The 27,512-nt window shown below is 50.4% G+C and overlaps 1 protein-coding gene across 2 annotated transcripts in view; it reads left to right on the top strand.

Moving 5' to 3' along the window:
• GALNT14 (polypeptide N-acetylgalactosaminyltransferase 14) overlaps nucleotides 1–27,512 on the top strand; it is a 108,587-nt gene that overhangs the window by 16,891 nt on the left and 64,184 nt on the right. For both annotated transcript variants that reach the window (XR_012632936.1, XM_074897335.1), the window contains exon 2: nucleotides 21,590–21,759. Coding sequence is in view for 1 of the 2 variants with exons in the window: in XM_074897335.1 (XP_074753436.1) it covers nucleotides 21,590–21,759 (170 nt within the window). In the remaining variant the exon portion in view is untranslated. The remainder of the gene's footprint in view (nucleotides 1–21,589; nucleotides 21,760–27,512) is intronic.

The raw sequence follows: 27,512 nt of genomic DNA on the forward strand, positions 1-27,512 counted from the left end.
TCTCAGTTTGCAGACTGCTGTGATAAACTTTTGTTTTCAGAAGTGAGAAACAGATCATACAGTCTTTTTGCTTCCTCCAAAAAAAAACCCTAACCCCCAAACCTCCCACCCCCATCCCCTGATATTAACACAGTGGGTAGGGCGAAGAAGAAATATTTCTTTTTTTTCCTTCAATTTCATTAAGTATTTATTCAAGAAACATTCACCTTGGGGCCTGCCCAGAAGCGCTCAGTTTCAGTTAATGAATTTATTTGTCCCCTCTGGAAACCCTCCACTGACAGCAGTCCCCCTGCTAGCAGGGCACACCCCTGTACTACAGCTTTATTGGGGTCCTGAGGTCGCGCCTGGGCAGCGTTTTGCCATTGGCAATGTTCTTTGTTGGTTGTGGTGGCTGCTCTCAAAGGGATGGGGATGCTGGTGGACAATGGCCTGTTGTTTCCCTGCGTTGGGTGTGGGGCTTGGTGTCTCGTCCTAACCTTGACCTTGGTTTCCCCCCCTGTGGCTTCGGTGTGCCCATGGGGAACATGGCATGGTTGGGGCAGCTCTCATGGGTGAACGTCACTCTTTTAGGTGTGTGGGTAATAACGAGCTGTGATGTGAAATAGCAGTTTCTTTTGAAGCTGTCTTCTTTACAAAAATACCCTTGAATTTAATGAAGACTTAGAAAAGTTGTTCCTGAAATTTTTACGCCAGCATATAGATATCCATAAAAGAGCCCTCCCATAAATGGAACAGAAAGGAAGCCATTCATTTTGGAGTCTGTGCATTTATGGATTGTTTTCTACAGAATCCGATTAGTTTCACTGCCAGTAAATGGCACAAGGACTCTATTTCAAACCAGACAATGTTGAGGTATGGGGTGGGCATTAGATATCATCCTACCTGTTGCTGTTCAGATACAGTTCCTGCTTGTGTCTGAGCAGAATATAACTGCAGAGACCAGGAGTGCCAAGTCAATCTCCTTCCAGCTCTTTGGTTAACAAAATCATTAGGAACCAGGATAACATAAGAGACTGGCATTACACTGTTTCAACAGCCCATTAAATAGATCTGATGATTTTTGTGCGATGCTGTCTTAAAAGCAAAGAAATACTCTCCTGTAGCCATTACTTCATGCCTACTTTTGAGAAAGCAATGATTTATAAACCTCTTCCTAAATAAACAAGTTACATACAATAAAAAAATATCCCTATAAATTGCAGACTGCTATTCCTCTCCATAATGCAGATGATTTCTGGATTTTTTTCACCTCCCCCCGTGCAAGGTGGAGGACGGAGCATCCTCTCTCTGCCCAGAGGGCTGCTGCCTGCCTGGCTGTAGCCTGACCGCAGCTGGCACGGCGGTGTGATGCAGGGGCCGTTTACACTTCACCTTCGCGCCGTGTTTGAGCAGCTGACAGCCAGATGGTTTCATAAATAGCCACGTCTCCTTGGGCTGAGGATAGCTCACCTTCCAGTGACATTACCAATCTTTCTCAGATTATTACGAATGAAAATATGCTATTAATGTAATTGCCATTTTTCCCCCTCCCTGTTTAAACTCCCTGCTTTGTCCATCTCAGTTTTTGCAGTGTAGTGCTTTGATTTTTGTTGATAGATGGTTTTACTTTTCAATTTCAGCTACATTTGTTTGCAGAATGTGGGGACTTTGCAATTAAAACCAAAATTGAGCCACACACATTGAAGTGAGGCAGGAAAAGCAGCAGGCTCAGTATTACTAGGTTTTCTAAGGGTCGCTCTACAGCCTGGGAAGAGTGGGCAAATTTGATGTTTCAGATTGAATATGGCTACCCCGGGAGCTGAAGGGATGCTTTAGGGGGCACCTGCAGCAGCCACTATGCCTTGGGGTGCAAAGTGGCATCCTGATGCTTTGCACCACCCCAGAGGGGACTGAATGATGCCACCCCACATCACCTCCTCTTCCCCATGGTCCTGCTGCAAGGACATTATGGACATATTGAAGGGGACATCAGTAGCACTGGTGGCTGCAGTAGGGATGCACAGCCCATTGTGAGCAACAGGCATCACTCATGACCAAGGAAGACGCAAGCGCATTCATAAAACATTTGCGAACCATTAACCATAACTCTTATTCACTGCTTGAATTTGTTCCTGCTGCTTGGACTGCACCTTTTGTGGCCCAGCAGCCCATGGCATGTGTACTTCTCTCTTCTATCCCTGTAGAGCTGATGTCAAGAAAAATACAAAGAGGGTGGCCTGACAAAGATTAGGAAGGTTTCTGTTCTGTTTAAATTAGTTTGCCGTAGTGATTTAGTCCTCTTTTCTGCTGCTTCCAGCAGCACTGGTAGAGAATAGAAGGTACTTGGGGCTCAAGACAGGGGTCAGTGTGGCACGGTGAGCAGGGGACACTGCTTAGCCACAGGCATGTCAGTCTCTCGCTTGGGAAAAGCGAATCCGTAATGCTTTAGTGGACATTTTAGAAAAGGCAAAATGATATGAAAGTTATATATATATATGTATGTATGTTTTCCTATATATAGGTTTTCTGTAGCTGAGAGGGAGGGAGGGAGTTGTTGCCGATATCAGCATTGTAGCCTCAAATGCTGTGTGTTACTTAGGCAGCTGATGCTGCTGGTTTTCAGCCTCCTGACCACAGACACAGAAGTGTGTTTTAAAGTCATTTGTCCTGTTTCACCTCTGTGGGCTGCCCAGATTACCCCTGCGTTGAGGTTGACCTTGTTGCAACAGAGACAGAGACTTTGAGGATGTCACTGCAGACAGAGGAAAGGACACTTCTTGGGGGGGCTGATGAAATAAAGGAGAGGGATGTTAATAAAAGAGCCTGGCTCTGGGCTCATCCTCTCTCTGGCTTTTACCCTACTGCTCGCCTCCACCTGCTGCATCTTGCAGGCTGGGGAGGGAGAGAGCCATTGGGGTAGACAGTGATGCCCGAACAACAGCCCAACTGTTCCCCCAGCCATGGCAGGCGCTTGCCAGAGCCTTGCCGTGAGTTTTTCCTGCTTTAATATTGGGGAATAGTTCCTGGGGTTGGGACAGCATGAGGCACCTTTATTCCTGGGCAGCCTTGGACTTCCCTGCTGATCCAGGTGAGGCGCTCTCCTGCTCTGCATGGGGTCCAGTGAATGACTTGGTAAGACAGATCAGTGCTGAGCTTTCAAAAGTGGTTGCAGACGCTTAAAGCTTGCTCTTTTTGCCATGTGTAATTTGTGAAGCGTGGCGGAGGCTGGGAGCCACATTTGGGGTGGGTTAGTGCCAGGGCACCTTTAAATTGCAGGGTTTGGCTCCTGGCAGTAACAGGATCGGGCTATAACACCTGTAGCCTAAATTTCAGCCTATTCTAAGGTTTTTGAGTCTATCTGGAGATGGGATTGCACTTTTAATTTTTTTTTTTTTTTTAAAGCTTATGTTGGACTGTACCCGAAGAGCTGCTATGTATACCTGCAGCTCTGGGAGAGCTCAGTGGTTGGGCTAACAGCTTATGGCACATTCCTGGTGGATTTACATCCCACAGAGAGTTTCTGGGCCACTGTGGGCAAAGCAGTCACTGTCCCTGCACTTTAGCTGCCCCACCAGGATGAGGAGAAGGGATGGGGAGCCCCGAGTGAAGCTGTGCTGTGCCCCAGGGGCACAGGGCAGTGGCTGAGGGGAACTCCCCATAGCAGCCGCACAGCTCTGCTCTTCCCGACGGGGGCAGGTATGGCCTGGGAGCGTGCAAAAGCTTGCTTTGCTACCTGCTTCACCCACTCTGACGGTTAAAAGCAGCTTGGTAGCTCTCCATGTAAGGCTGTAATGAAAATTATGCTCAAAACATGGCTAAAATCACATTTCTTTTGCCCTTTAATTATTTAATTTATTTTCTATATTTAACGTGCTTGCTCTTCGTGAGTCAACTGATTTTTTGTGTAATATTTTTGCTCAAATATTTATCTGTGTTGGCGGAGGGAACATTTTAAAATAAGCCTTGCAGAGCTCGCCCTAGATGCCCTAGTGTTTCTTCTGGCTTCTCCTGCTATTGAGCCAGAGTGGTTACTTGCTTCACATTTCCCATATTTTCCCTGCTGCTTCCAGTATAGATAAAATATTAAATTGAAATACAAAGAAGAGTTTTAATTTTATTTCCTGTGTTCACCACTTCTTCCTGTGTTCACCAATGCTCTGGCAGCATTGACTGCCCATTTCCATTTGCATTGCCCCTTCCCATTTGGCATCACTGGTGCCAGGCAGGGTTTGTGGAATAAGCCACAGCAAGACTGCTGGAGCTCAGCTGTGGTGCTGGAGATAGCAGAGCCCCTGCCAAATGCCTTGTGGAGGGGAAGAACATCTTGTCCTTGTGTACCAGGACCCTGGTGTCTTTTAGCAGCCTGAACTTGTATTTTCAAATAATGAGACTTTTGCTGCTTGTCTTTTTTAAGTCACATATAAGGAGCAAGGCAGAGGACAGGACTGTTGAACAGCCTCTCCTGGGTGACTTGTGCTTGGGTTTTACAGTGCTGCTGGTGGAGGTGGGTGGTGCTCAGGGACCACAGCTGGCCCTGTAGCAAGCACCAAGGCTGGAGTGTGGTGGGCAGGTTGGTTGCGTTGCTGGTGAACCATGGTGGTCAAGGGGCAAGAGCAAGCAGGGTACTGCTGAACGAATCTCTAGCAAATCCTACCTGCTATTTGTTCCCAGCCATCTCAGAGAGGTGGAAACAGTGCAGAGGTGGGACATAGGGTGATCGAGGCTTTGGGATGGCTTCTCTGCGAGAAGTAGGCTTGAGCTGCTTAGCCTGGGATGGATGAGGTGGGTTGTGTTGGAGACCTGGAAGATCATTGATGGCAGAGAAAGGGTGGATAGGAAGTGCTTCCATCTCTTCCAGACAAAAGCTGGGATCATCAAAGGAAGCTGTCAGGGGCTGGTTCAGTGTGGATGGATGCAGGATACCTCTGCAACAGCATCTTCTGGCTGCTGAAAGCCTGCGTGGGTTCAGCGGTGACTGGACAGATGCATGGGGAAAAAGGGCCGTGCAGGTGTTAAACAAGAAGATGGGAGGGTGCTCAGAAGAGATGTCACTGTGCTCACTTGCCTGTAGTTTTCCCCAGGTCTTTTCTGCCAAGACTCACATCAGAAATGGAGTATTTACGCAGATGTGACCCAGCCCTGCTGCCTTTCTGAGCAACCCTTTTGTGTGTGACTGTCACCCTGCTTCCCTGGGGGTCAGATTTCCCTCTCCATGCCCCCAGCGCATCTCCAGGGCAGCTCTGTCAGTTCAGCTTGGAGGCTCTTTGCAGAGAAGGGTGTGTAAATGAGCAGGAAATGTGTATGTATATATATGAATATACACTGATATATTTAATTTACCACATCCCTGTAAGGAAACTGGGCTGTGGAAATCTGGGGCTGGCTGTGGAAACAAGCAGCTTGGTAGAGAGGGAGCTGTGGGCACACAGGTCCTTTCCACCTGGGGTGTGGAGGGAAGTCTGCTCTACTGCCAGATGGGGACCGAAACCCTCATCCCTCCCCCTGCTGCTCAGCACCCCTCTGCTGGCTTCGTTACATGGTGCTGACCCTCACGCAGGAAATACCAACCCCTGGACAGGTGCTGCCATGTGTGCCCTGCCTGCACCTCACCCTGCCTGGTTGATGCTGCTTGCTGGGTGGAGAGCCCAGGAACAGGTCAGGAGTTGTCAGAGAGGAAGAAGCCTTTTAAAATAACTTGTTTCCTTTAGCTTCACCAGATTTAATTTTTTTCTCTTCTCCTCCGAACACGACATTCCTCCGCTCAGCAGTTTTAGAGCCAGGTGGTACAATCAGGTACAACCTCAGTGGCTGTGCCTGACTGAGACAAGACGCCCTGCTGACATGGCGACCTGGGCAGGTGGTACTGGTCCCCGTCCAGAGCAGGGCGGAGGGTGCATCCCTGCCAGCGGCACAGCCGCACATCCTGCTCTGAAGCATTAAGCAGTGTTAGAGACGGCTTACAGGGACCATAGCACAGCACAGACCATTAGTCTTGCTGAGTACAGCTATGATCGTACTTAGTGCTGCCTTCCTATCTCTTGTTGCTGAACCATAGAGCACTTTGCAACGATTAATTCAGCATGAGACTCTTAAGTGAGCATTATTGCCCCTGTTTTAGAGCAGACATAAAGGTTGCTGGCAGACCAAGAGCAGAAGCTATCTGCCATACAGAGGTTCACCAGCCTAGCTGTCACAAGCCACTGGTACCTCCCTCTGGCCATCTTTTATTAAGGACTTTTTTAGGTCCATTTTGTTGCCCTTGAGATGTTGTTCCTCCTGCTGCAAGAAGGAGAGATGCATTCAGATGCTGAGCTGTACATGGTAGTTTGGGATTAAAGCTCTCTTTGCCTGCATAGGAGAAAGCTTGGCTTGTGTAACCAGTTATTTCTGGTGTGTCTCCTCAGGCGTCTGCGTCGATGTGGGCAGCAGCAGCAGCATATGCTGCCGGCTGTGCAGGGATAGGTCCCACTGCCATCTGCGTGCAGGCTTGCTGGAGCTGCGGCGGGTGTTGCACCTGGGGCTCTGTGTCCCTGCCTTTCCTGGGGCTGTGCATGAGCCGGTGGCAGGTCATCCCACTCAGAGCTGGGAGCCTGCGGTTGTGTGTCTGGAGCATGTCTTATGAGAATTTTCTCTCTTCTGGGCTCCGAGGGCAAAAAGAGCATGAAAACGCTCAGCTGGAGCTTGCGATCTGGAGATGCCTTTACAAGCAGTAAATCGAATATAAAAGCAGGCAGGTGGGGTTGTTTTAGAGCTGTCAGGACCAGTGCTGGTTGAGATGCTCAAGCCAGACTGCCCTGCAGCTGGTAGGGCCTCTGCACTGACTGCTGTGTTTTTGGGAAATGTCTGTGGAGTAGTATGTCTGCTCCTCTGCAGATCTTCTCCATCCACAGGGTTTCTGTTCCCCCTCTTCCTTCCATGAGGTGTTGTGGCTTTTGCTTGCTTCGGTAAGACCGAGGAGGAGAAATGAGCCAGTGGATGCCCAACATTAAGGGAAACAGCATCACCAATCTGGGGCTTGACTCGTGCTTTCAGGACCATCCAGACCACAAAAGGGTTTTGTTTCATCTCCAGTTATGCAGACCCGTGCAGAGGTGGCACAAGACATCTCCCTGCGGTGGCGGAGGGCCTCCCTACTGCTTCCACTCCCCACCTTCCCTGGTTTTCACCAGGAAATGACTGGAGCTCCTCTGCAAGGAGAGTCCCTTCCCCCTCTAGCTGTGGGCCATCAGGTGCTGCAGTGGTATATCCAAACCTGTAGGCAGAGAAGCTGCATTAGCCCAGACTCAGCCATACCCCTCCTTTCCTCTCCTGTCTGGCCAGAGTTTAACAGCATCTCATTTCCCTCTGGCTGGGAAGACTGGCTCCTCATTTCTTTGCAGCTACTGTCAGCAGCAAACACGACCTCATTTGTATTATCCCGCGTCTGATCCCACCTAATCCTTAATGCGGTGCTGCTGGCAAGGGGAGCGTGTCGTTGCAGGAGCAAGGGGGATCAAAGGCGTGCAGGATGAGCCACAGCCCAGCTGGGTGGTGGGGCTGCCTGAAAGTGGGTCCAGCCTCTGCTCTCCACTCCTTGCATTGTGTGGGGTGCTTCACCTCTCCCCCCTTGGCTTGATGAGAACAGGGACCTTTACCTTCAGTAGATATTGTGCAGCTTCTGGTGGAGCTAAAGTGTCTATCCGGTGCAAAATGCCCTTTGTTGAAGAGAGCATCAGGCTGTTTTGGTGCCGGCTCTTTGAGTTTGGAGGTCCTGGAGGTGTTGCCTATCAACTTGTTTCTGGTAGATGGGTGGGCAAGCCTTGTGTGGTGATACCTCCATGCTGCTATGCCCAATAAATGGAGCATGTTTTGACTTGCTACCCAACAGGGCTGCAAGAAGCTGTACCATGCCCACAGCTACAACCCCCTCAAAGCCCAATGCTGCCAAAGCATCAAGAGCCAACAAATTTGGGGGGGGTGGTGTGGGTGTGGGGCTTATTTCTGCCTTGATTGGAACCCTGCCACTGGCTTGTATCACCCTTTCTCTGCTTGCCCGCATGCATGGTGCCTCCTCACATTGGGCACTAATACAAAATGCCATCTATGGGAGCACTTTGACGTCTGCATTGAAGAGGACAAGGTTTTGGGGTTGGACACATTGAGGTATGTGGCAAGGCTCGCTGCCTCCAGACATGGGTTGGTCATGGTGGAGCCGAGCAGGAGTGTGCTGGGAGCTGTTAGCCTCACCACGGTGGAGAAAACATCTTCCTGCGTCAGGCAAAGGGGCTGGTGCGTGCCCAAGCAGGAGCTGCCCATCAAGACTTTCATGCTGTTTTCATGACTGATGACTTCAAAAATTCTTTTTCCTTATTGCAGTGAAGCTTGTATGTATGCGTGAGAGAGAATCAGTGCCAAATGCAGATTTTCTTTTTTTTTTTTCTGGTAATAACACCAAAGCTCAGTGCCTGGTTGCTGGTTTCCATCCAGACCCGCATGCTCTCGGGATGTGTTTTGAATTTGCTGCATCAGGTGACTTAGCAGTAGGTTTGGTTTTGTTTTTGTTTTGAATGGGATTTTTTTCCATTCTTTTTGTTTGGTTGGTTTTGTTTCCTAGAGATGTGCAGAAATATTGATCAGATGTTGCCAGTGTATTAGGGAAAGGGGGAAGGGAAGGTTGTCCTGTGTCTCTGGGCTGTGACATAGCAGTGCTTTTTGAACCAGCTGTCCTCCTGGGTGTGACACCTCCAGTGATGGGCCCTTGGCGGTAACACAGTTGTCCTCCAAATTACAGATGTCGTTTGCTACGAGCCCAATTACAGATTTTGTTGTTTTATTGTTTTTTTTTCCCCTTGTTTCTGTTTTACTTTTGCATCTCTCATCTTCCTAGCAATGTGGGGAGCTGTAGCTTTTCATGAGCACAGCGGGAGGGGACGGTGGGGTGTGTGTTCGGGCTCATTTGCCTACTCTTTTAAGCAGCCTGTCCCTCAAGAGAAGCAGGTGGCTTTTGCACTGGCAGAAGGGGGTCTTTGCCCCAGAAGAAGCTGTGATTCTTCCCCAGCATGGTCTCTTCTCTCCTTGTGGGGATGATTTTTGGGGCAAATTTACCCTAAAATATTGCTCAGGCCTTGATACAAGCTTAGGCTCACGTCATCCTTGCTGCATAGACCTTTCATGTCCCATGCCCTGGCTCCCAGACCCAGCTGCAGCTCTGCTCAGGCTTTGCTCGCATGAGCAGCAGGGCTGTGCTGCGGGAAGGTGGCCAGGCCCTAGAGGTCTGCCTGTGATCTGCCTGGCCAAGCCACACTAGCCATGCCCTGCCTCTGATCTCCCCTGTCCCCATTCCCAGCTAAACCCACATCATCCCAAGGCGCAGCACTTTTTTGAGGCTCCCGCAGTGCCTGTGCTGGCATCTGGCAGGGACCTGCAGTCCTTCCTCTCAACAGGCTTATTTATTTTCTAAGTCACCGTACCTTTCTACAATGCATTTCTAACTAGCCAGGATTTGGGGTTTTTTTATTCCTATTACTGAGCTGAGATAGGAGAAGGTTGGGCTGACACATATGCTCTAAATTATGCTGCTGTATCTCCGGTGCTGTCAGTCATGTTGCTCCCAGGCCTGGGATCTCGCAGACACTCCAGCAGCAGGTACCTAAGGATCAAAGGTTTAGATCAGTTCTTGCTGTCACAAATGTTTTATATCTAATTTCTCCTTGAGGAGAGTTGTGGGGAGGATGGGCTGCCAGCTGGGTAGTACATGTACCCTAGAGCATCGTTGCCGTGACCTGAGCTTCATCTCCTTCCGCCTGCATGTTGAGGACCAGCTTGAGGTTACAGAAACGCCTGCCTCTCTGCAAAAGGTGTGTGTGTGAGATGAGGAGATGGGTCACCAGTACTTTTCGATGGTGAGATGGTATCTGACAGGTGGGCACTGGTGGGTTCCAGTCTCTGGCTGTGCACTGAAGGTTTGCAGAACACCCCATGGGTTGGTACTCCACAGCCCATGCTGCCCCTGCAAGCTGCAGAAAACCTGCCCCTGGCTCCTGCATCTTATCAATGTGGGGTAGGGCAGCCCACATGTTTCTGGTGGTGCTTTTAAATGTGTTGGAGAGGCTGTGCTCTGACCAAGAATTTTCCCACTGGTAGCTGCTTGGCGTGGTTTGGGCTGGCCTGGCCTGCAGCACGTCACTGCACGGTATGCATGCGCCAGGAAAGCCCTCCGAGAGGGCTTGGGCCATTTTGGTTAATCACCAGCAAAGGTTTTCTTACCTCTTCCCACTCTGCAAAGAGTGAGAGATGGGAAAAGAAGCCTTTGTGCTGGAGCTGCTCAGCGCAGGTGATGCTCCCTGGGGAGCCTCCCACCAAGCAGGAGCCTTGTGAGTTAATTGTAGGAGCAGGGAAACTGAGGCATGGCTGGGAGGGAGTGCACGGCTTTTCCAGAGCTGGAAATCAAGTGCAGGAGTGGGGAGTTTTGACTGACGGCATTTGTTCTCCTTGGTGAACTCCTTCCTTGCGGCAGGTTGTGCCTTGGTGCCCATTTGGTAAAGCTCTCCTCCTCAAAAGCAGTTAGCTGGCCGAGGGAAGGAGAAAGGCAGGCTGGTGGCTTCCTGAAGACAGCTAAAGCCATGCATATAACTGCTTTTGTGTATTTGCAACTTTTTTATTTTGCTTGAAAGTCTATTTTTCTAATCTCTAGGGTTTTTTTGCCCCTATTAGAATAAGCCAAGTTAAAATAAAGGCTGAGCTTTCCTTCCCTTGGAGGCACTGTTCCCTTCACATTAATACGCGGCTGTTATCCATTGCTCCTTGTTGCTGCTCAGTTTGGAAGGGTGGCTGCTCAGGGACGGATAGTAGCATTAGTTTCTAAAGCAGTGTAAAGATCCCCATGAAAGCAATTACCAGATGGATTACCCCTGGCTTTGCTGCTGTGAAAAGGCCGTGTCGGGTCGAGGATGCCGAGTGTATTAACAGCACGATCTCTTCCTTGCTCGGGAGGTGTGGTTCGGATTAGCCGCCTGATTTTTAAAGGGCTGGGGTCAGAGCAGGACTCCAGCTGCTGACTCTGTTACCCTTCCCTCCCTGGTCCCCTTTTCTCCCTCCCTTTCCCCATGATGTGCCCAGGCTGTGCTCTGGCATGTGGGACCCCCAGCTCTGTGAGGAAGGAGGAGACCTCCTCTGACCCCCGAGATGCTCAGGCTTTGTGCTTTGGTAGCAGCTTTGGCTTTTACACAGAAGGACAAGCAAAGCTCAGCAGGAGACCAAGTGCAGCTATGGACTCCTAAGTACTAAATCATCTGCTGCTCCTGGTGAAGCCTGGGAAGGCTGGTTTGACCTTCATGGCTGGGAGGCAGCTCATGTCCATCCTGAAAAGGCACAGAAGGAAAACAAAACACTGTCTGTCCATGCAGGAGCTCCCTTTTGCCCCTCTATTTGTCCGCCATGGGTCTGGGCTCTTCCCAGATGTATTTGACCTCTGATGATCCTGGGGGTGAACTGAAGCTGGCTGCCACAGGGGGAACACGGGATGCTGCCTTCATTTCTTTCCCAGTTAGTGCCCCATGCAGTCGCTGCTGGCCTTTGGGGAACAGCTCTCAGGTTTGTGCACGCTGTGCTGCAAGAGGATGGTGGCACTGAGTGGTGGGGATGGGCCGTGGAGGGGCTGCCCGTGGTGCTCTGGTTAATGTGGCACAATAGCTGCAAAGATGCTCTCTGCCATCTCCCGATGCCCCAGAAAGTGGGGGTGTGCCAAGGGGACTCCTCCTGGCAGGGGTCAAAGGTGCCTGGGCGAGCTGGCATCAGTGAAGAAGGATGGAGAGGGCTTGGGGGAGCTGTGGGTGTCCCATCACTGATGGGGCCGGCAGTGGGGACACCGGTGAGGGACTGTTGCCATCAACCCAGGGGGCTCACCATGGACCAGAGCTGCTGCCAGAGCAGAGGTTTTCCAACTTTTTTGGTTTTTTAAACCTGAAATTAAAAAAAATATAAATATTCTTAGTAGAAAAAGAGACTCTCTTGCATACTCTTAAAACCTATTTGGTCTTGTTTGCAGTTCAGAATTACTGTTTGCAGACCCATTAGAAGAGTTCATAGGTGCCAATGGGCGTAGGCTGGCCTTGCTCATCCTTTCTTGGGGGACCATGAGGGAGTCCAGAAGACCTTTTTTGATGGAGGCTTGGGAAGACTGATGCAGCCTAAGCACAAGCAGTTGAGAGTGAGCAGTTGAACCGAGCAGTCCCACATCATCTCAGGGGAGCTGTGGGCAGGGGGAGGAGGAGATGACCAAAAATCCTCTCTGTCCTCCTGCTTGGCTCCCAGCACAGACAGAGCTGGGTCTTCTCTTTTCTCCAGTCAGCAGCTTGGTTTGTGCTGACCTCCTAAATATTCAGCTCATTATACACTGTAACGTATAAATAAAACAGAAGCAGGCAGCAATATTCGCCAGGAGGATATAATCGGCTTCCTTTCCCTTTTAATTATACAGGATTTGTCTTTATGTGTCAGGCTATCCTACAGGCTAATTTATTATTTTAAAGAATTAAAGTCTGTGTTCTTTATGCAGTGCTACCCTTCTGTATGCAGCTGATTTGGGGGGGTCTAAGAAGGAAAAGCATCTTTCCAAGTGGGAACATGGGGAATTTTGTAGCTGGATGTTGTTTCTAGAGGTCAGTGTCCTGGATCCTGTGCTTCTCTCCATCGTCACAGGGAGGCAGGAGGTTCCTCAATGTATTGGAGATGATAGGGGTCACCATGGGGATTCCTTGGGATCTGGCTGGGGTGCATGATGCTGGCCAGCAGCGTGCATTGCCTCTCCCCGCGTAGAGGCAGGACAGTGGCCAGCTGGCGGATAGGAGCACTGTCCACACATGAAGCTCAGGCCCAGGCTGCCTGCTGGAGGTGGGGGTGTATTTAACCTGGCACCGCTGCCGGTGTGTGAGTGCTTGCTGATAAGTGTGGTGTGAACTCTGAGCTGACTTTCTCCTAAGGGAAGCCCTGGAAACAAATTTGGCCTTTCATCAAGGCAATGAATCTGTCATCTTCCCCTCCTTGCAACTCCGAGTCCCCTGCTCCTGATTTGCAAATGAATTCCCCATTTTAGTGGCTGCCCTGGCCATCCATTTTAAAATGAAAGCTTTGGTGCCCTTACTGGAAAAAGCATCAATAATTCTCTGGTGGCTTTTCATGCCATTGCATTTGGCTGGAGACTTTAGCAGATGTAAGCCTCTGGAGGGTGTTTAAGACTGTGTGTATCGTTTACCACAGATACAGACAAGAAGATACACAATGAGCTGTTTCTAGCCATGACTGACTTAACGATGGCCCAGCTGTCCTAGCCCTGGGTCAGATCCTTGCACTGAATCAGTGGCAAACAGCCTGTGCTGGTGGTAGTTGAGTGTGAGAGTGATGAGAGGAAGACACTGAAGAGCCACCTTCAGAGTCTGAATGGGGATGTTTTCATCCAGGCAGTGGTTGCAGCTGTAGTTCTTGAAGGTCAAGTCTTCTTTTAGTTCCTGAGGTCAAGTCTTCTGCCATGGCCACTTTCCAGCCTTTGTCAGTCCTGTTGCCTGATGCAGCAGGTGTCTTGATGGTATAAACATGTGCATGCACCACAGGAGAGAGCCAGACGCTGCCCACACAGGTGTGGGTGTTAGAGGTGAGACAGGTAAAGGAAACTGGACAGTAGGCAGGAAGGGCAGCCAAGGTTGTGATAGCATGTGGTTGGCCTCAGGGTCAAGTGAGAAAGTGGTACACTTACTGGAAGGTCCTCAAGGACTCGTGTTCCCTGCAGAGCTAGCAGAGGAGAGGGCGATGCTCCATCCTTTGAAGATGGAGCAGCATGCCTGTGGATGTACATGAACAAGGAAAGGTCAGCAGCAGTGAGAAGCATAATGGTAAATGCTGAGAGCTTCTCCAGGGACCTCAGCTGCAGGACAGACTTTGCTGGAGAGATGCTTTGCTTTTAATTAGTTATCTGTATTAATATTTTATTTGATTTTTTTGTTGTTGTTCTTTCTTCCCCCAGCAAGTGGGGTTGGAACAGACTCAGATCTGCAGATCTCCCTTGACAGGCAGTAAATCGCCTCCAAGCAGTGGGAGATGCCAGTCCTCCTTGGAGCAGGGCGGGATCCTGGCAGACATGAGTATGCTGCCCATCCCTGTGTGGTCCTGGAGATGCTGCCACCAAGGTCCACCTGGGTGTTGTGGCCACATACTGGTGCAAGAGGAAGAGGAGCTTCACCTCCCTCAAATAAAGGAACTGGAGCTAAAATCCCCATGGGGCAGAAGACTAATTAAGGGCAGATCATAGCCAGGGACCAGAGCTACCTCTGTTTCCAGTGTGCAGTTGGTGTCAACACAGAGCTGGGGAAGATGGCACTGAGTCAGTGAAGCAGTTAAACAAGTACTTAGCTTCAAGCACTTAAACAGGGGGATCCTGTGGGCTCCTCCAAATGCCTGCAGTCACTTAAGTTTGTATTTAAGTGCTTGATTGGCTTGGGAACTGTGGAGTTTGGGGAAGGGGGATAAGAGGAAGGATGTGTGGGACGTGACCCTTCCAGGGGCCATTCTGGTTTGCTGCTGAGCACTACCTGATGCACTGGAGGACATGCTGCAGGATGGGTATGAAGTGTGTTCTCCAGAGACCCACAGCCTGTTCTGGATGGGACAAAGAGCATGGCCGTGGTGCTCTGTCTACCCCTTGTATCTTGGGGATGAGGCCATCAGGATGCACAGCACCGTGCATGTGGGGCTCAGCTAAGCTGGGCTCTCGTGTCAGGAAAACTACACCAAAGCTTGACTGAACGATCTTGTACCTCAGAATCACAGAATCATCTAGGTTGGAAAGGACCCTGAAGATTATCTAGTCCAGCCATTAACCTAACACTGACAGTTCCCAACTACAAAATATCCCTCAGTGCTATGCTGACCTGACTCTCAAACATCTTCAGGGATGGGGACTCCACCACCTCCCTGGGCAGCCCATTCCAACACCTAACAACCCCTTCTGGAAAGAAATGCTTCCCAATATCCAGTCTAAACCTTCCCTGGTGCAACCTGAGGCCACTCCCTCATGTCCTATCACTTATTACTTGGTTAAAGAGGCTCAAACCCAGCTCTCTGCAACCTCCTTTCAGGTAGCTGTAGAGGGTGATGAGGTCTCCCCTCAGCCTCCTCTTCTCCAGACTAAACACCCCCAGTTCCCTCAGCCGCTCCCCGTACGACCTGTGCTCCAGACCCTGCACCAGCTTCGTTGCCCTTCTCTGGACACGCTCGAGTCATTCAATGTCCTTTTTGTAGGGAGGGGCCCAAAACTGAACACAGGAATCGAGGTGTGGCCTCACCAGTGCCGAGTACAGGGGTGAGATCCCTTCCCTGTCCCTGCTGGCCACGCCATTGCTGACACAAGCCAGGATGCCATTGGCCTTCTTGGCCACCTGGGCACACTGCTGGCTCCTGTTCAGCCAGCTGTCCATCAACCCCCCCACGTCCCTCTCTGACTGGCAGCTCTCCAGCCACTCCTCCCCAAGCCTGTAGCGCTGCTGGGGGTTGTTGTGGCCCAAGGGCAGCCCCTGGCATTTGCCCTTATTGAAACTCCTCCAGTTGGGCTCAGCCCATGGCTCCAGCCTGTCCAGGTCTCTCTGCAGAGCCTCCCTACCCTCGAGCAGATCAACACTCCCACCCAACCTGGTGTCATCTGCAAACTGACTGAGGGTGCACTCGATCCCCTCGTCTAGACCCTCAATAAAGATGTTAAACAGGAGTGGCCCCAAAACCCAGCCCTGGGGGACACCACTCATGACCGGCCGCCAGCTGGATTTAACTCCGTTCACAACTCTTTGGGCCCGGCCGTCCAGACAGTTTTTACCCAGCAAAGCGTGTGCCCATCCAAGCCACGAGCAGCCAGTTTCACCAGGAGAATGCTGTGGGAAACAGTGACAAAAGCCTTACTAAAGTCAAGGTAAACAACATCCACAGCCTTTCCCTCATCCAATAAGCAGGTCGCCCTGTCGTAGAAGGAGATCAGGTTTGTCAGGCAGGACCTGCCATTCATAACCCCATGCTGACTGGGCCTGAGCATCTGGTTGTCCCGCATGTGTTGTGTGATGGTACTCAGGATGAGCTGCTCCATCAGCCTCCCGGGCACCGAAGTCAAGCTGAGAGGCCTGTAATTTCCCACATCATCCTTCTGACCCTTCTTATAGATGGGCATCACATTGGCCTATTTCCAATCTTATGGGACCTCCCTGGTCAGCCAGGACTGCTGGTAAATGATGGAAAGTGGCTTGGCAAACACCCCAGCCAGCTCCTTCAGCACCCTCGAATGTATCCCATCTGGTCCCATAGACTTGTGCAGTAGGTCACTGACTATCTCCTCCTGGAATGCGGGAGATTGTTCTCCCAGTCTCTGTCTTCTGGCTGAGGAGGCTGGATTCCCTCAGTCCAACTAGTCTTGTTATTAAAGACTGAGGCAAAGAAGGCATTAACCACCTCAGCCTTCTCCTCATCACTTGTTACCATGTTTCCTCCTGCATCTAGCAGGGGATGGAGGCTCTCCCTGGTCTGTCTTTTGGTGTTGACATACTTATAGGAACATTTCTTGTTGTCCTTGCTATCTGAAACCAGATTAATTTCCAGTTGGGCTTTAGACCTCCTGATTTAGACCTCATATTCCATCTGGGCTGTTTGGGAAGACAGGGAAGAGGACGGAGGCAGTGTGATGCTACCCCACTTCTTTCTTCTCAGGGGCTGCTGACCCTCTTAGTGTATGTGCTGGCACCAACGGTTGAGGAGGGATGAGCCCTACCCTGTTTGAAGTATTATAATCCTTTCAGATGGTATTAGCACCTCGGCCAGTAACAGCTCTATAATTGAACCTCCTGTTTGCAGGGGCCTTGCGCTTCAGTGAGATGTTTAAATCTCATTTGTATAATGCCTGGTTGCAATTCCTGCTGAAAGATTGCCCTCTGCCTCCAGTGCCCCTGGAGCACATGTGGTCAGACCATCCGCAGGCAGAGGAGCAACTGAGTGCAGCCACGCAGTAACATGCTGCGCAGCATCTGAGTTTCTAGAGTTTTCGCTTGTTTATTGGAGCTATTGCTAGGCTGATGTAATTTTTTTATTTCCCTTTCCCCTCCTTTTTTTGTTTTTTAATGGGTGAGTCCCCATTAGGAACGTAGGACAGAGGCTCAGTGACGAGCGCTTGATCAGGGATTATGTAGGGGGGAGATTTTCCAGGGAAAGTTGGGAGTGAGGGGTGCTGAGGTAGAGGCACATCTGGCTGCTACCAGACCCACTTGGGTCCATCATTGCACCCGCACAGGCAAACCCCCTTTGCCTGGCCAAAGATTTGGGCTCCCTGGCAAACCCTGTCAGCTCTGCCCGCCTGCTGGGCTGGTTTGGGTTTGCTGCCTCCTGAAAGGATGTGCATGGTGCAGGTCTGGTTCAGCTCAGTCTAATGGCAACACTCAGCAGCCCCAAAGGGAAAATGGCTTTTATTTTAGCAAAGGCTTATGTTCTCTATTTTAAAACAGTGTCATGAAAGAAGAAAGTGAATCAGACTCCGCTTTTGGCTTGTGCCACCCACTCCTTTTCTTCCCGGGCAGCTGGAGGCTGGCCCTGGGGACCAGTGCGACTTGCCCATCCCCAGTCATCACTGGCTCCGTTTGGGCCAGACTTGTCACCTGAAACGCCCTTTCCTTGCTGGGCCACTTCACTGTGGCCAAGGTGCTGCCACAGTGCACTGGCCCCCTGCCTGGTGTCCAGCCTGCTCTGGCCTCCTCTGCTGGCAGGGGGTGCCAGGGGATGCCTGCGGGTGCAGGCAGGAGGGAGCAGAGCATCCCGTGGGGATGCTGTGGGCCTGCACCAGCAACCGGCTGGGTCGCGTGTTACTCCTTCCCGCTCCAGCAATCCCCACTGTACTGTAATCACACAATTATCATGCCATTAAAATGTCATATTCGCAGAAATCCACATAAACAAGGCATTAGCAGTTGCCAGAAAATTGTAGTTTTACTGCTAATGACCTGCTCTCCCCCCCGCAGCACCACTCCTTTTTCTTTTAGTATTATTTTTTCCCTTTTTTTTTGATTCTGAGCTGTGATTTAAGAGCCAGATGACGTATTACATCTTTGTACCAAGAGGCTTTCGATCTTTAATGTACAGTTGCACTGAAAAGCTGCCTCTGTGCTTGCTCTGGGGGTTTGCTGTTTGCTCTTGAGGGGGTGCCTTAAGCAGGCAGATTTGGGGATGCTTTTGGCAGGTGTTTTGGGGAGGTGCTTTTAGCAGGTTAGTGAAAGAGAAAGTTCTCAGCAAGCCCTGCTCTTGGCTGCACACTGGGGTGAGACGGGAGCTCCTCTCTGCAATGAGTTTTGTCCATGTCTCTTTGCCTGGGGTTCCCCTCTCATTGAGCCTCCTGGGGACCCCCGCAATGTGGTGTCGGAAGGGGTGGCACTTGTTTGCCAAGAGTGGCCAACTACCCTTGGATATTTTTTTCATCTTTTTTCCTGCAGACTCGTTGAGTCTCTCAAACTCTTTTAAGCACTGACAGTGTTTCCTATAATTAATACCAGCCATTAAACTGCAATGTTGAAAGAAAAATTACCTAATTCTAAGAAAAAAAATGAAAATTTATTACTAGTACATGAGAGAAAATGAATATGAAACTTGGAGAGAAGAGCCCTGTAGAAGATAAATAGAAAGGCAAGTCGAGTATTGACTTGATCCTTTTCTAGTGCAGGGTAATTTGGCTTTTAAAGTGAGTTAGATCATAATAAATTAAATTTAGATTTCTGCACATCAGTTATTTAACTCTCAAGACAGAATTCTAGTGTGAGGAAGAGGTGATAATACATGGTGGAAATATTATAATGAAGACCTTACCCAGTAACCCGTAACTGATGTGCTGTCCCTGGGTGAGCGAAGGGGATTTCTCCTTACGCTTTAACTTGCTTTCCCCATCCCTGATCCAGCGCCAAGAAACAGACAAGCCCCTGTGTGTGGTTAGGGAGGTCTCCTGTCTCCCACTGCTTGCATAGCTAGGAACTTTTCGTCCGAGGCCACTGGCTTGCTTTCCCTCACTGCTTTGCACAGTTAGTTTTTTGCAGAGGCTGGTGTATGCATGTGTCAGAGCATCTTGCTCTGATTTTGGTTAATCTTGCGGGAAGCTTGGGATGGAAAGCTGAAGAACACCCAGAAGATTTGGACAGTAGATGAGGATTGAAAGCAAATGACAAAACCTGGATATCTACTTCTGGCTGAAAAAGTTAACCCAATCCCTGGGTTTGTTTTGTGGCCATATAGTGGTTAAAATAACTCTTTAATCTCTATTTGGCATCTATTTGCTTTTGATATTTAGGAACCATCCTACTGATACCTTTCCTGACCCAAAAAAGAGAGCCTGTGTGAATCAAAGTGGGCTGATGTCTTTTAGGTGGAGATTTCACAGCAATATTAGTTATTCACTGTGTTGTGAACCAAGAATGTAATCCTTGGATGCAAGGTATATCCAGAGCAGGATAAGAAGCAAATGCCATGGGATAAGGCACTGGTATTTGTCCATGTATCCATTTGGGACTCCCCAGTAACAGCATGGTAGTGAGATTAGTTGAATGTTGGGGAAATGCCATCCCAGACCTCAAAGCAGGTGCCAGGACCCTCCTGTGTGCTGACCCCCTGCTTATGCTGGCCTGGCCAGAGCCTTGCTGCCCTGCAGCATGTGCAGAAGTTCCAGTTTTCATGGAGCTGTGGCTGCCCATGGGAATCTGCCAGCCCTCCCACTCGAGCTGTTGGATGGTTGCCCATCTACACCTTTCTAGCTGATTGCGGGCTATTGGGTTTAACTGACATAACCCCCCTCCCCCCAAAAAAACCCATATACATCCAACAGCTTTAAGTGTTATGTGGCCGCTTTTAGAAGTAATTTCTCATTAAGTTTGATAAACCCAACTTTTACTTTTCTTCACAGCATTAAAATTTAGGGACTGTAACTCTACAGTGGTTGTTTTAACAGTGCCAGGCCCCCCCAGGGTCATCATGAAATCTTATAAACGTCAGACTGCCGGTGGCTCTGCGATGCAATCGGCTCACTTTTCCCTGATCTTTTACTGCGGCAGTAAATCATGTTTTGCAAGATGCCTTAGAAAAGACATAAAGAATATTTATCACCCAGTGTATGTTGGTCCTCGCAAAAGCCCACAGACAGGTTATGTACATCCTCCTTGTAAACCTCCTCTGGTGGCCTTACTGGTTTCATAACTTTCTCCCAGCCTTGAATAATTTTCTCCTGTTCCTGAAAAACTTTCTCCCAATATGGCTTGTGGCCTGGGGGTTTCTTCTGGTCTGCCCTGCACTAGGGTAAGTGCTGGAGGAGCTCCTGAGAAGGCCGTGGGGTCACACTGGAGGAGGATAAATACGACCCTGTATCTGGAAACCCCTGCATCCCTGGGCTCTGTTGGCTTGTTGGGGGTGTCCTTGTGACCCAGGGCAGTGTGGGGCATCGTGTGGCTGGAGGTGCCCGGCTTGGTCTTGCTGTGGTTCACTTGCAGGAGCCAGTGCTCCCTCCTCCCCTTCCTATGACTAGAGAAAACGTGCTGCCAGATGCGAGTAAAATCAATTACAGGATAAAAATCACCCGTTTCAAAAGCTTCATTTTGCACTATTAGCAGGCAAAATTGGCTTTGAGATGGTGTGAACTGAGGAGGGGGAAAAAAAAGGAAAGAAGAAGAAAAGATCAATTATTGGATAAGATCACAATTTTCTTTAGGGCTGAGATGTCTGTAAATGTTTGCATCTCTCCGTGTTACACGTGGGCTGAGATCAAAGAGGTTGTGCTGCTGTAAGGATGAGATCTTATCAGTGCTGCATTGTGCTGGCTGGCTCAGGCATCATGCCGCCAGGGAATGCTTAAACCCCTTGACAGCATCATGTTGCTGAGGGATGCTTAAACCCCCTGATGGCACCAAGCTGCCAAGGGATGCTTAAACCCCCTGATGGCTGTCGGAGCTGTCAGGTAACCCCAAAAAGCAGCTCCTTCATCCTTTTGAACGGGACGGGGGATACAGCACAGGCCCATGCTTGCCTGCTATTCTCCCTGCATTAGGGCTGAAGTCCTCGGTGGGAGACTTGTAGCAAAGATGGACCAAAATTGGGCTGGGAGGACGACGGCCCCCTTCTTTCAGGGTCCAGTTGCTGGAGCCAGCCCTGGGGGCAGGGTACAGCTGTGGAAACGTGGGACTGTGCTTGATGAAACTGCTCCTGTCTGGCCCTTTCCTGCCTGAAGGGTTACAGGGGTGATGGGCATGGGGTGTAAAATACCTTTGTTTTTTAGCTGGAGAGAAATTAAAACCCTAACAATATCTTTGTGCTTTTATATTTCTTGAAACTGTGCTGTTTGAGAGAGAGATCCACCAGAGACATGATTTTGGTTTCAAATTAGTTATTTTAAATTCAAATTGGCAGGCTCTCTTTGACGTGCTGTTTCAAGACCTAAGGAAAAAAAAAACCTGAAAACCTAATGAGGCTCCTTGTTAGCCTGCTCTTGCGATGCTTGTCTGCACCATGGGGCTGACCGACCTCCAGAGCGGGGTCAGATGTCCTCTGGTCTCTCCTCTGTCTAACGGGGCTGACTTTGTGCGCGCAGGCCTCGGACGCGGACTGGGACGACCTTTGGGATCAGTTTGAAGAGCGGAGGTACCTGAGCGCCCGGAGGTGGAAGGGTGGAGAGGACCCATACCGGCTCCATGCCTTTAACCAGCGGGAGAGCGAGAGGATCCCCAGTGACCGTGCCGTCCGGGACACACGCCATCACAGGTTCTGCCTCCCCCATGGTTTCTCCTGATCTTCCTCACAAAACTTCGTTATGTGGGTGGATAGTCCCATTCCTCTTCAGGGCCATGGTTTTAGGATGCTAGGTGGGTCTGGGCCCTTCACCCACACCAGTGGGTACACTTGGGATTGGCTCTGCCTCGGTTGTATTTTTAGGATTGAGTCTTTCACTTTACTTGATTTCTTGGCATGTCTGGCGGTCCCAAACCTGTTAACTAAAACCTGTATAAATTATTCCAGGACCATAGGAAAAAAAAGGAAAATCCTTTTTGCCTTCAGAAAAGTAATGGGTGTGCGAGAGCACATCTGGACGATAGGCAGTCTTCACTGGTGCTGGGAACTCTTGCTCTCCAGGGGATGAAATGAGATGGCACAAGGAGGATAAAATAACTGTTGAACACTTTGCTCTGCAGAGAGGAGTTATTGTGGAAAATAAGGGACTATTGCTGAGTGAGGGGGAGAGGAAGATAAGAACTTGTTGGGGTACTATCTGCTCCAGTACCATTGAGGTCAAAGATATCCTCGACACCCAAAGGAACTCTTGGGAGAGGCAGAGAGGATTATATCGAGGGTTGCCTTGTGGGACCTGCATTCCCTTGCTGCTGTCAGCATGAGAAGGGCAGGGTGGGAGTTTTAGTGTACCCTCGCTTACCACGAGTGCAGCTGTAGCCTCCCTCCAGTCACCTCTCTAAACTCATCGGGGAAGAGCTGCCCTCGCAGCTGCAGGTTGCTGATGGTCAATGGGGTTAATTGTTAGTCTGCTGGACAAAGTGATTCCAGAGTGTCCAGCTGGTGTAGGAAATGATCCCAACCCAAGATTCCCTCGATGCAGTTTTCTTCCTTGTCCTCCAAGGGCACAGCGTACGCCTGGCCCCCACTGGAGGTCCCCAGCCCACAGCTGGTGCAGACCCTTCCCAAGGAGCTGTGCCTGGCATTACGTCCCAGCCCACTGGCAGTAGCTCTCTTCTACTGCTTTGTCCTGGGAGGTCCTACTCCGATGGGAGCTCTGTGCTGGACCCAGCCATGGCACCTTGCTGCCCACACTGCCCAGGCTGCACCTTGCTCCTGGCACCTGACCCAACCCTGAATTTTCCATATTCCAGTTCAAATGCAGCACTTAGGCTGAAATGCTGAAACAGCACCAGTTTTCCAGCCCTTTAGCAAGCAGTCTGCTTATTTATTTATTTATTTATTGTTTTAGCTCCTTTTCGTAGTAAGGACCAGATGCTCCTTTCTCTGGAGAGAAGCTGTCAGCCCTGACGGACGCCTGTTATAACTGAGCAGAGAGTGAGTGTACTATTCCTGGAGAGAATTAATGCCAGGCATATTAACCATCTGCCCTATTAAAAGGGAAGATTGACTTGGTTGCCCCCTCACTGTACCCCCGCTGCATGGTGGCAGCCACCTTGTTCCTGGGCGGGCAGATGCGGGCCTGAGTGCTCCTGAGAAAGAAAAGTTCTCATTAAGGAGGAAGCGAGGGCACAGCACGTGGGAGGGGCTGGGGCTAATTGCATTTGCTTCCAATTTCCTTAACCCGGTAATTGGATTCTGATTTATTGAATATGTCTGAACAATGCTGCGGATGATGCACCATTAGCCGAGCATTAGAGTGGCCACGGAGGAAATGGGGCTGCTGGGAGACCTGGGGGAGGCAGGCGCTGATGGGGGGGATGGGGGAGGGAGAAGGGTCTTGGCATGGTGGTTGAAGGGGAGAGAAGGGTGCAGAGCTAAGCCCTATCTGGAAAGCTAATCCTTGCTCACGGCACGGGTGTTCCAGGAGCTGCCACAGGCGATGTTCAGGCACAGCTGTGCAACTTGGGAGTGGGTCTTGAATTGCCCAGCAGAGCTGGGTAGGAGAGCATGGATGAGCATGGCCTGCTCTTGGATCCGGGAGAAATTGCTGATGGGTGTGCAAGAATGTGTAAAGAGAGTCCAGCATGGGGTTGACTGGGAGAGGTCGCTGCTGTGAAGCAGAGAGCAGAGTACCATGGACTGGGCTATCATGAGAGATGGGAAACCCCCAGGGCTCCTGCTGCGTGCCCTGCTGGAGGCTGTGCTTAAAGTCTTGGTTTCAATGGCAAACCTAGCTTAGGCTGCTTTGTGTGAGCCAGACTGGAAGTGCTCAGACTTTCTTGTTTGACAGTGAACCCAGAGAGTTGGACCTCGATTCTGTTCCAGTTGACCTTGGGGGAAGGTACATCCTATCATGGGCCCCACACCAAGGGGCACTGCCATGACAAGGGGCTTCTGCCCAGCTCGCACAAGGGTTTAGGAGGCTTTGGAGAGGGTCTTGCCACCTCTGCAGCTCTTCCCTATGGGTAAGCATGTTCTCCTTCAGCCTCTCAGCTGAATGTTGTTGCCTGAAGCAGCTTGCTCTGCTCTGCAACCAGGTTTTCAGTATGTTTGCTCTCCATCTTTTATCCCCTCTGTATGACGCATGACAGCACTGAGACTCACAGACCTGCAGACCACCGTAATGCCCTAAGGCCAGCACCTTGTTGTCCTGATCCTAGTACCTGGGATGTGGGAGTGCTGCTCCTTAGAGCCTCTCTGTGGGGTGTTTTTCACCAGGATGTTTGCAGATTTCCTGGAGTTTTCTTTGCTAATCCAGACAAGTATCTGGATTTGCCAGCAATAGCTGAATGTACAAAATCTGGCAAGGGCTGAGCAGCAAGCTCCTTGCCAGAAGGTCACAGAGAGGGCAAATATTTTTGGCGGGGTGGGATGTGGCACTGAAAGACAGTTGCTTAGCAATATTTGTTGGATTGATTTTGTTTTTAAATTGCAGCCAGTGGAATAGTTTCAGATGGAGAGGAATCACAGTATTGCAAGGGATCAGAGCTGGAGAAACCGTGGTGGTTCCCCTTGCCTGCCTCCAGCCAGTGCAGGGCTGAAAGCCTGTGCTTGGTTTGCGGGTGATTTCAGCTGGGGAAATGCCATGGCTTCCATGGGCCACGTCATGTGCCTTGGCCTGGGAGATCTCACAGCTGGAACATTGCTCCTGGTGACCTGCCTGCATTTCCCTGCCATTAACTGTGTTCCTGGCTGCACAACTGACTGAGCTCTTGGACCATGTGAAGGGATGTCTTTCTCCAGGAGAAGACCATGTACTGTCCCATGGTGCTTGTATTCCATCCCCTGCAAGAGTCAAGGTTAAAAAATCCCTGTGACCACAGCAGCAGGCTGGATCCAGATCCAGTGGGCATGTCCACATCATGTGCAGCCAGCTCATGCCTCTGGAGTGGGTGGCTAGTCTGCCTCCACTGTGGTAGCCACATGCCATTGGGATTACTTCATTGCCACATCCCACCTTCTGCAACTCCCACCGGCAAACCGCAGGACCAAAACGTCAGCAAGTGAGTCAGTGCCAGGAGCACACACAGGGGGAGAGGAGCTGAGGTTTCCAGTATTGCTCAGCGGCTTGGAAAGCCGACAGGGAGGATGCGTCACCCCCAGCCAGAAGATTTCATCGTGATGGCTCCTGGGCTTTTTCCATCTGTGGCAGACAGCTCCCAGGGAGGCTGGTATTCACCACACGGTTGCTCCATATGCTGCTTAGGCTGACCTCTGCCTCCCAAACGCTCCGTTAGGTTTAATAGATGTGCAGGTGCTGTTGTGGCTGCCAGGCTAGGCTGGGACCACGAGTCGTGACCAGCACCAACCTGAGCTGGGATTTGTGCTCGCTGACGGTGGCAAAGAAGAGGTGAAATAGGAGACTAGATGAGAGTAATGACTGGAGGAGAGGTAAGAGCCTCCATCAGAGTTCTCTAGCTATTTCAAATCATGCCAGCCAGCCTCAGGCATCCCCTGCTGCCTGTTTTCCTCTATTTGTCTTGCTTTTTTCCTCCACAGCGCCAATATGTGTTTAGAAGTGCTGTCTCAAGAGCTGGTAGAGCAGGAAGGCCGAGGAGGGAGCCCTCTCAAATCCTGGCCTAAGGCAATAATCCTCTGAATTTTTGAAGCTCCCTCCCTCTCTGAGTCCCAAGTGCTGTACAAGAGGCCCTACCTACCCAGCTAAGCTTGAATTTTACAGCTGCTTGAGGGGGTGCATTTGTGTGCGTATGTGCATGTCTGAGAGAGAGAAAGCAGCTGCTAAAATCAAGTTGTGATTGAAATGCGAGGCTGGCAGGGATACTGGCAGATAGGAAGATCAGGCATTGCGTTGTCTGGTGAAGATGAGAGCATTCTGGCAGCCCAGTGGCCTGGTCATGCCAACCTGTGCCCCCTAGAAAAGCTCTGCCCTCACAGTCTGTCCTGTTCCCTTTGTGAGGAACAACACACACCGTAAGACTTCCTCCAGGTTTCCTCACTCAAACTGCAGTGTGGTGCCAGCTGGAGAGCGTCTGTTGGGTGGGAGAGCTGCCCAGGGCGGGTTGGTGGCTCTGCTCGTAGGCATGGGAAGAGGTGATGGGTGTGGTGTTACCCTGTGGCAGAGAGCTGCTGTTTTGAGTTCTCAAGGTCCAGAAAAGCCAGGATTTCAGCCCTGAAGCACTACACATTGCAGCGTTATTTTGACACATTAATTGCAGTGCACATCCCAAGGGTGCAGAGGCTGCACGTTCAGCATTATGTTGGAGCAGCTCTGGTTGGGGTAGTTGAAAATACCTCACTGTGCTGTGCATGGGGATGACTTGGAGGAACACACTGTCCTCAGGGTGGTCCTGCCTGTGCCAGGTGCGGTACCTGTGTACATGGGTTCGTGTGGCTGTGCATGCATCTCTGCCTCTGCACACCTTCCACGTGTCCCTGTGTCCCATGCAAACACATTTCACGTACACGGCACGTGAAAGTGGGTGTAGATGTCCACGTGCAGATTGCGTGAGGGCAGATGTAGCTCATGCAGCTTTTGAAGTGGCTCTGCTTTTGGCTGGCTTGATGACTGTATCCCAGGAGTAGCAAGTAGTCAAGTGCACTGAAAATACTGTAATATCTTCTTAGAAGTGAAGAGTTGAAGAGGAGAAAAGTAGATTTTGACAGCACTGCCTTTGGCTTTGCATGTTTATGATCCCCTTGGACTTCTTGCATTGCCTTGTCCTCCTTTAACTTCCTTGCCCACTAGACCAAACCACTTTGAGATAAATCAAGATGAACACTAAGTCTCAGCAGCTGGAAATGCATAAAACCCCACATAAGGATTCAGACATCTTATTTTTCTTGCCTGGTTTCTTCTGAGTCCTCAAACTTAATGTCTGGAGAATGACATGTGTGGAAAAGCCCATCTTAGTCCACAGGCAGGACAGAGGTGGGTCTCTGCTCTGCTCTGCCATCCTCAGTGGTACCTGAACATCAGACCTGCAGAAGCAGGTAGGTACCTAGCAGGTGGCCAGACCCCCTTTGAATTCGAGGGAAGGTTTGCAGGATGTTACCCAAATGGACCTTGTACAGTTGGGAGCAGAACGGAACCTAGAGGTTTTCTTGGTCTGTTGCTGTCTTTCCCTTTGCTGACTCCATACGTTTCTCACTGTGGCCTCTGGATTGTAGCTGAGCTAATCCAGTTTCCTCTGTAATGCAGACGAAGTCCTGAGGGATTCTGTTATTTTTAAAATTTGCTTATTCAGGCAGTGTCTTGCGGGTTGCTGACTCTGGATGCGCTGTCTTGCAGACCAGGGCAAGAAGTGGTGCAGGTACAGGTGTGTGTGCACGTGGTCTCCCTGCACCTGATTCTGCTGGGTGCATCTGCTTGGGGCAGAGGGGTGGTGGGACAGCAGGGAGCAGGGCATGTCTGAGCAGAGGTGCCC

Source organism: Athene noctua, chromosome 1, assembly GCF_965140245.1.
Source record: "Athene noctua chromosome 1, bAthNoc1.hap1.1, whole genome shotgun sequence".
Taxonomy (NCBI): domain Eukaryota; kingdom Metazoa; phylum Chordata; class Aves; order Strigiformes; family Strigidae; genus Athene; species Athene noctua.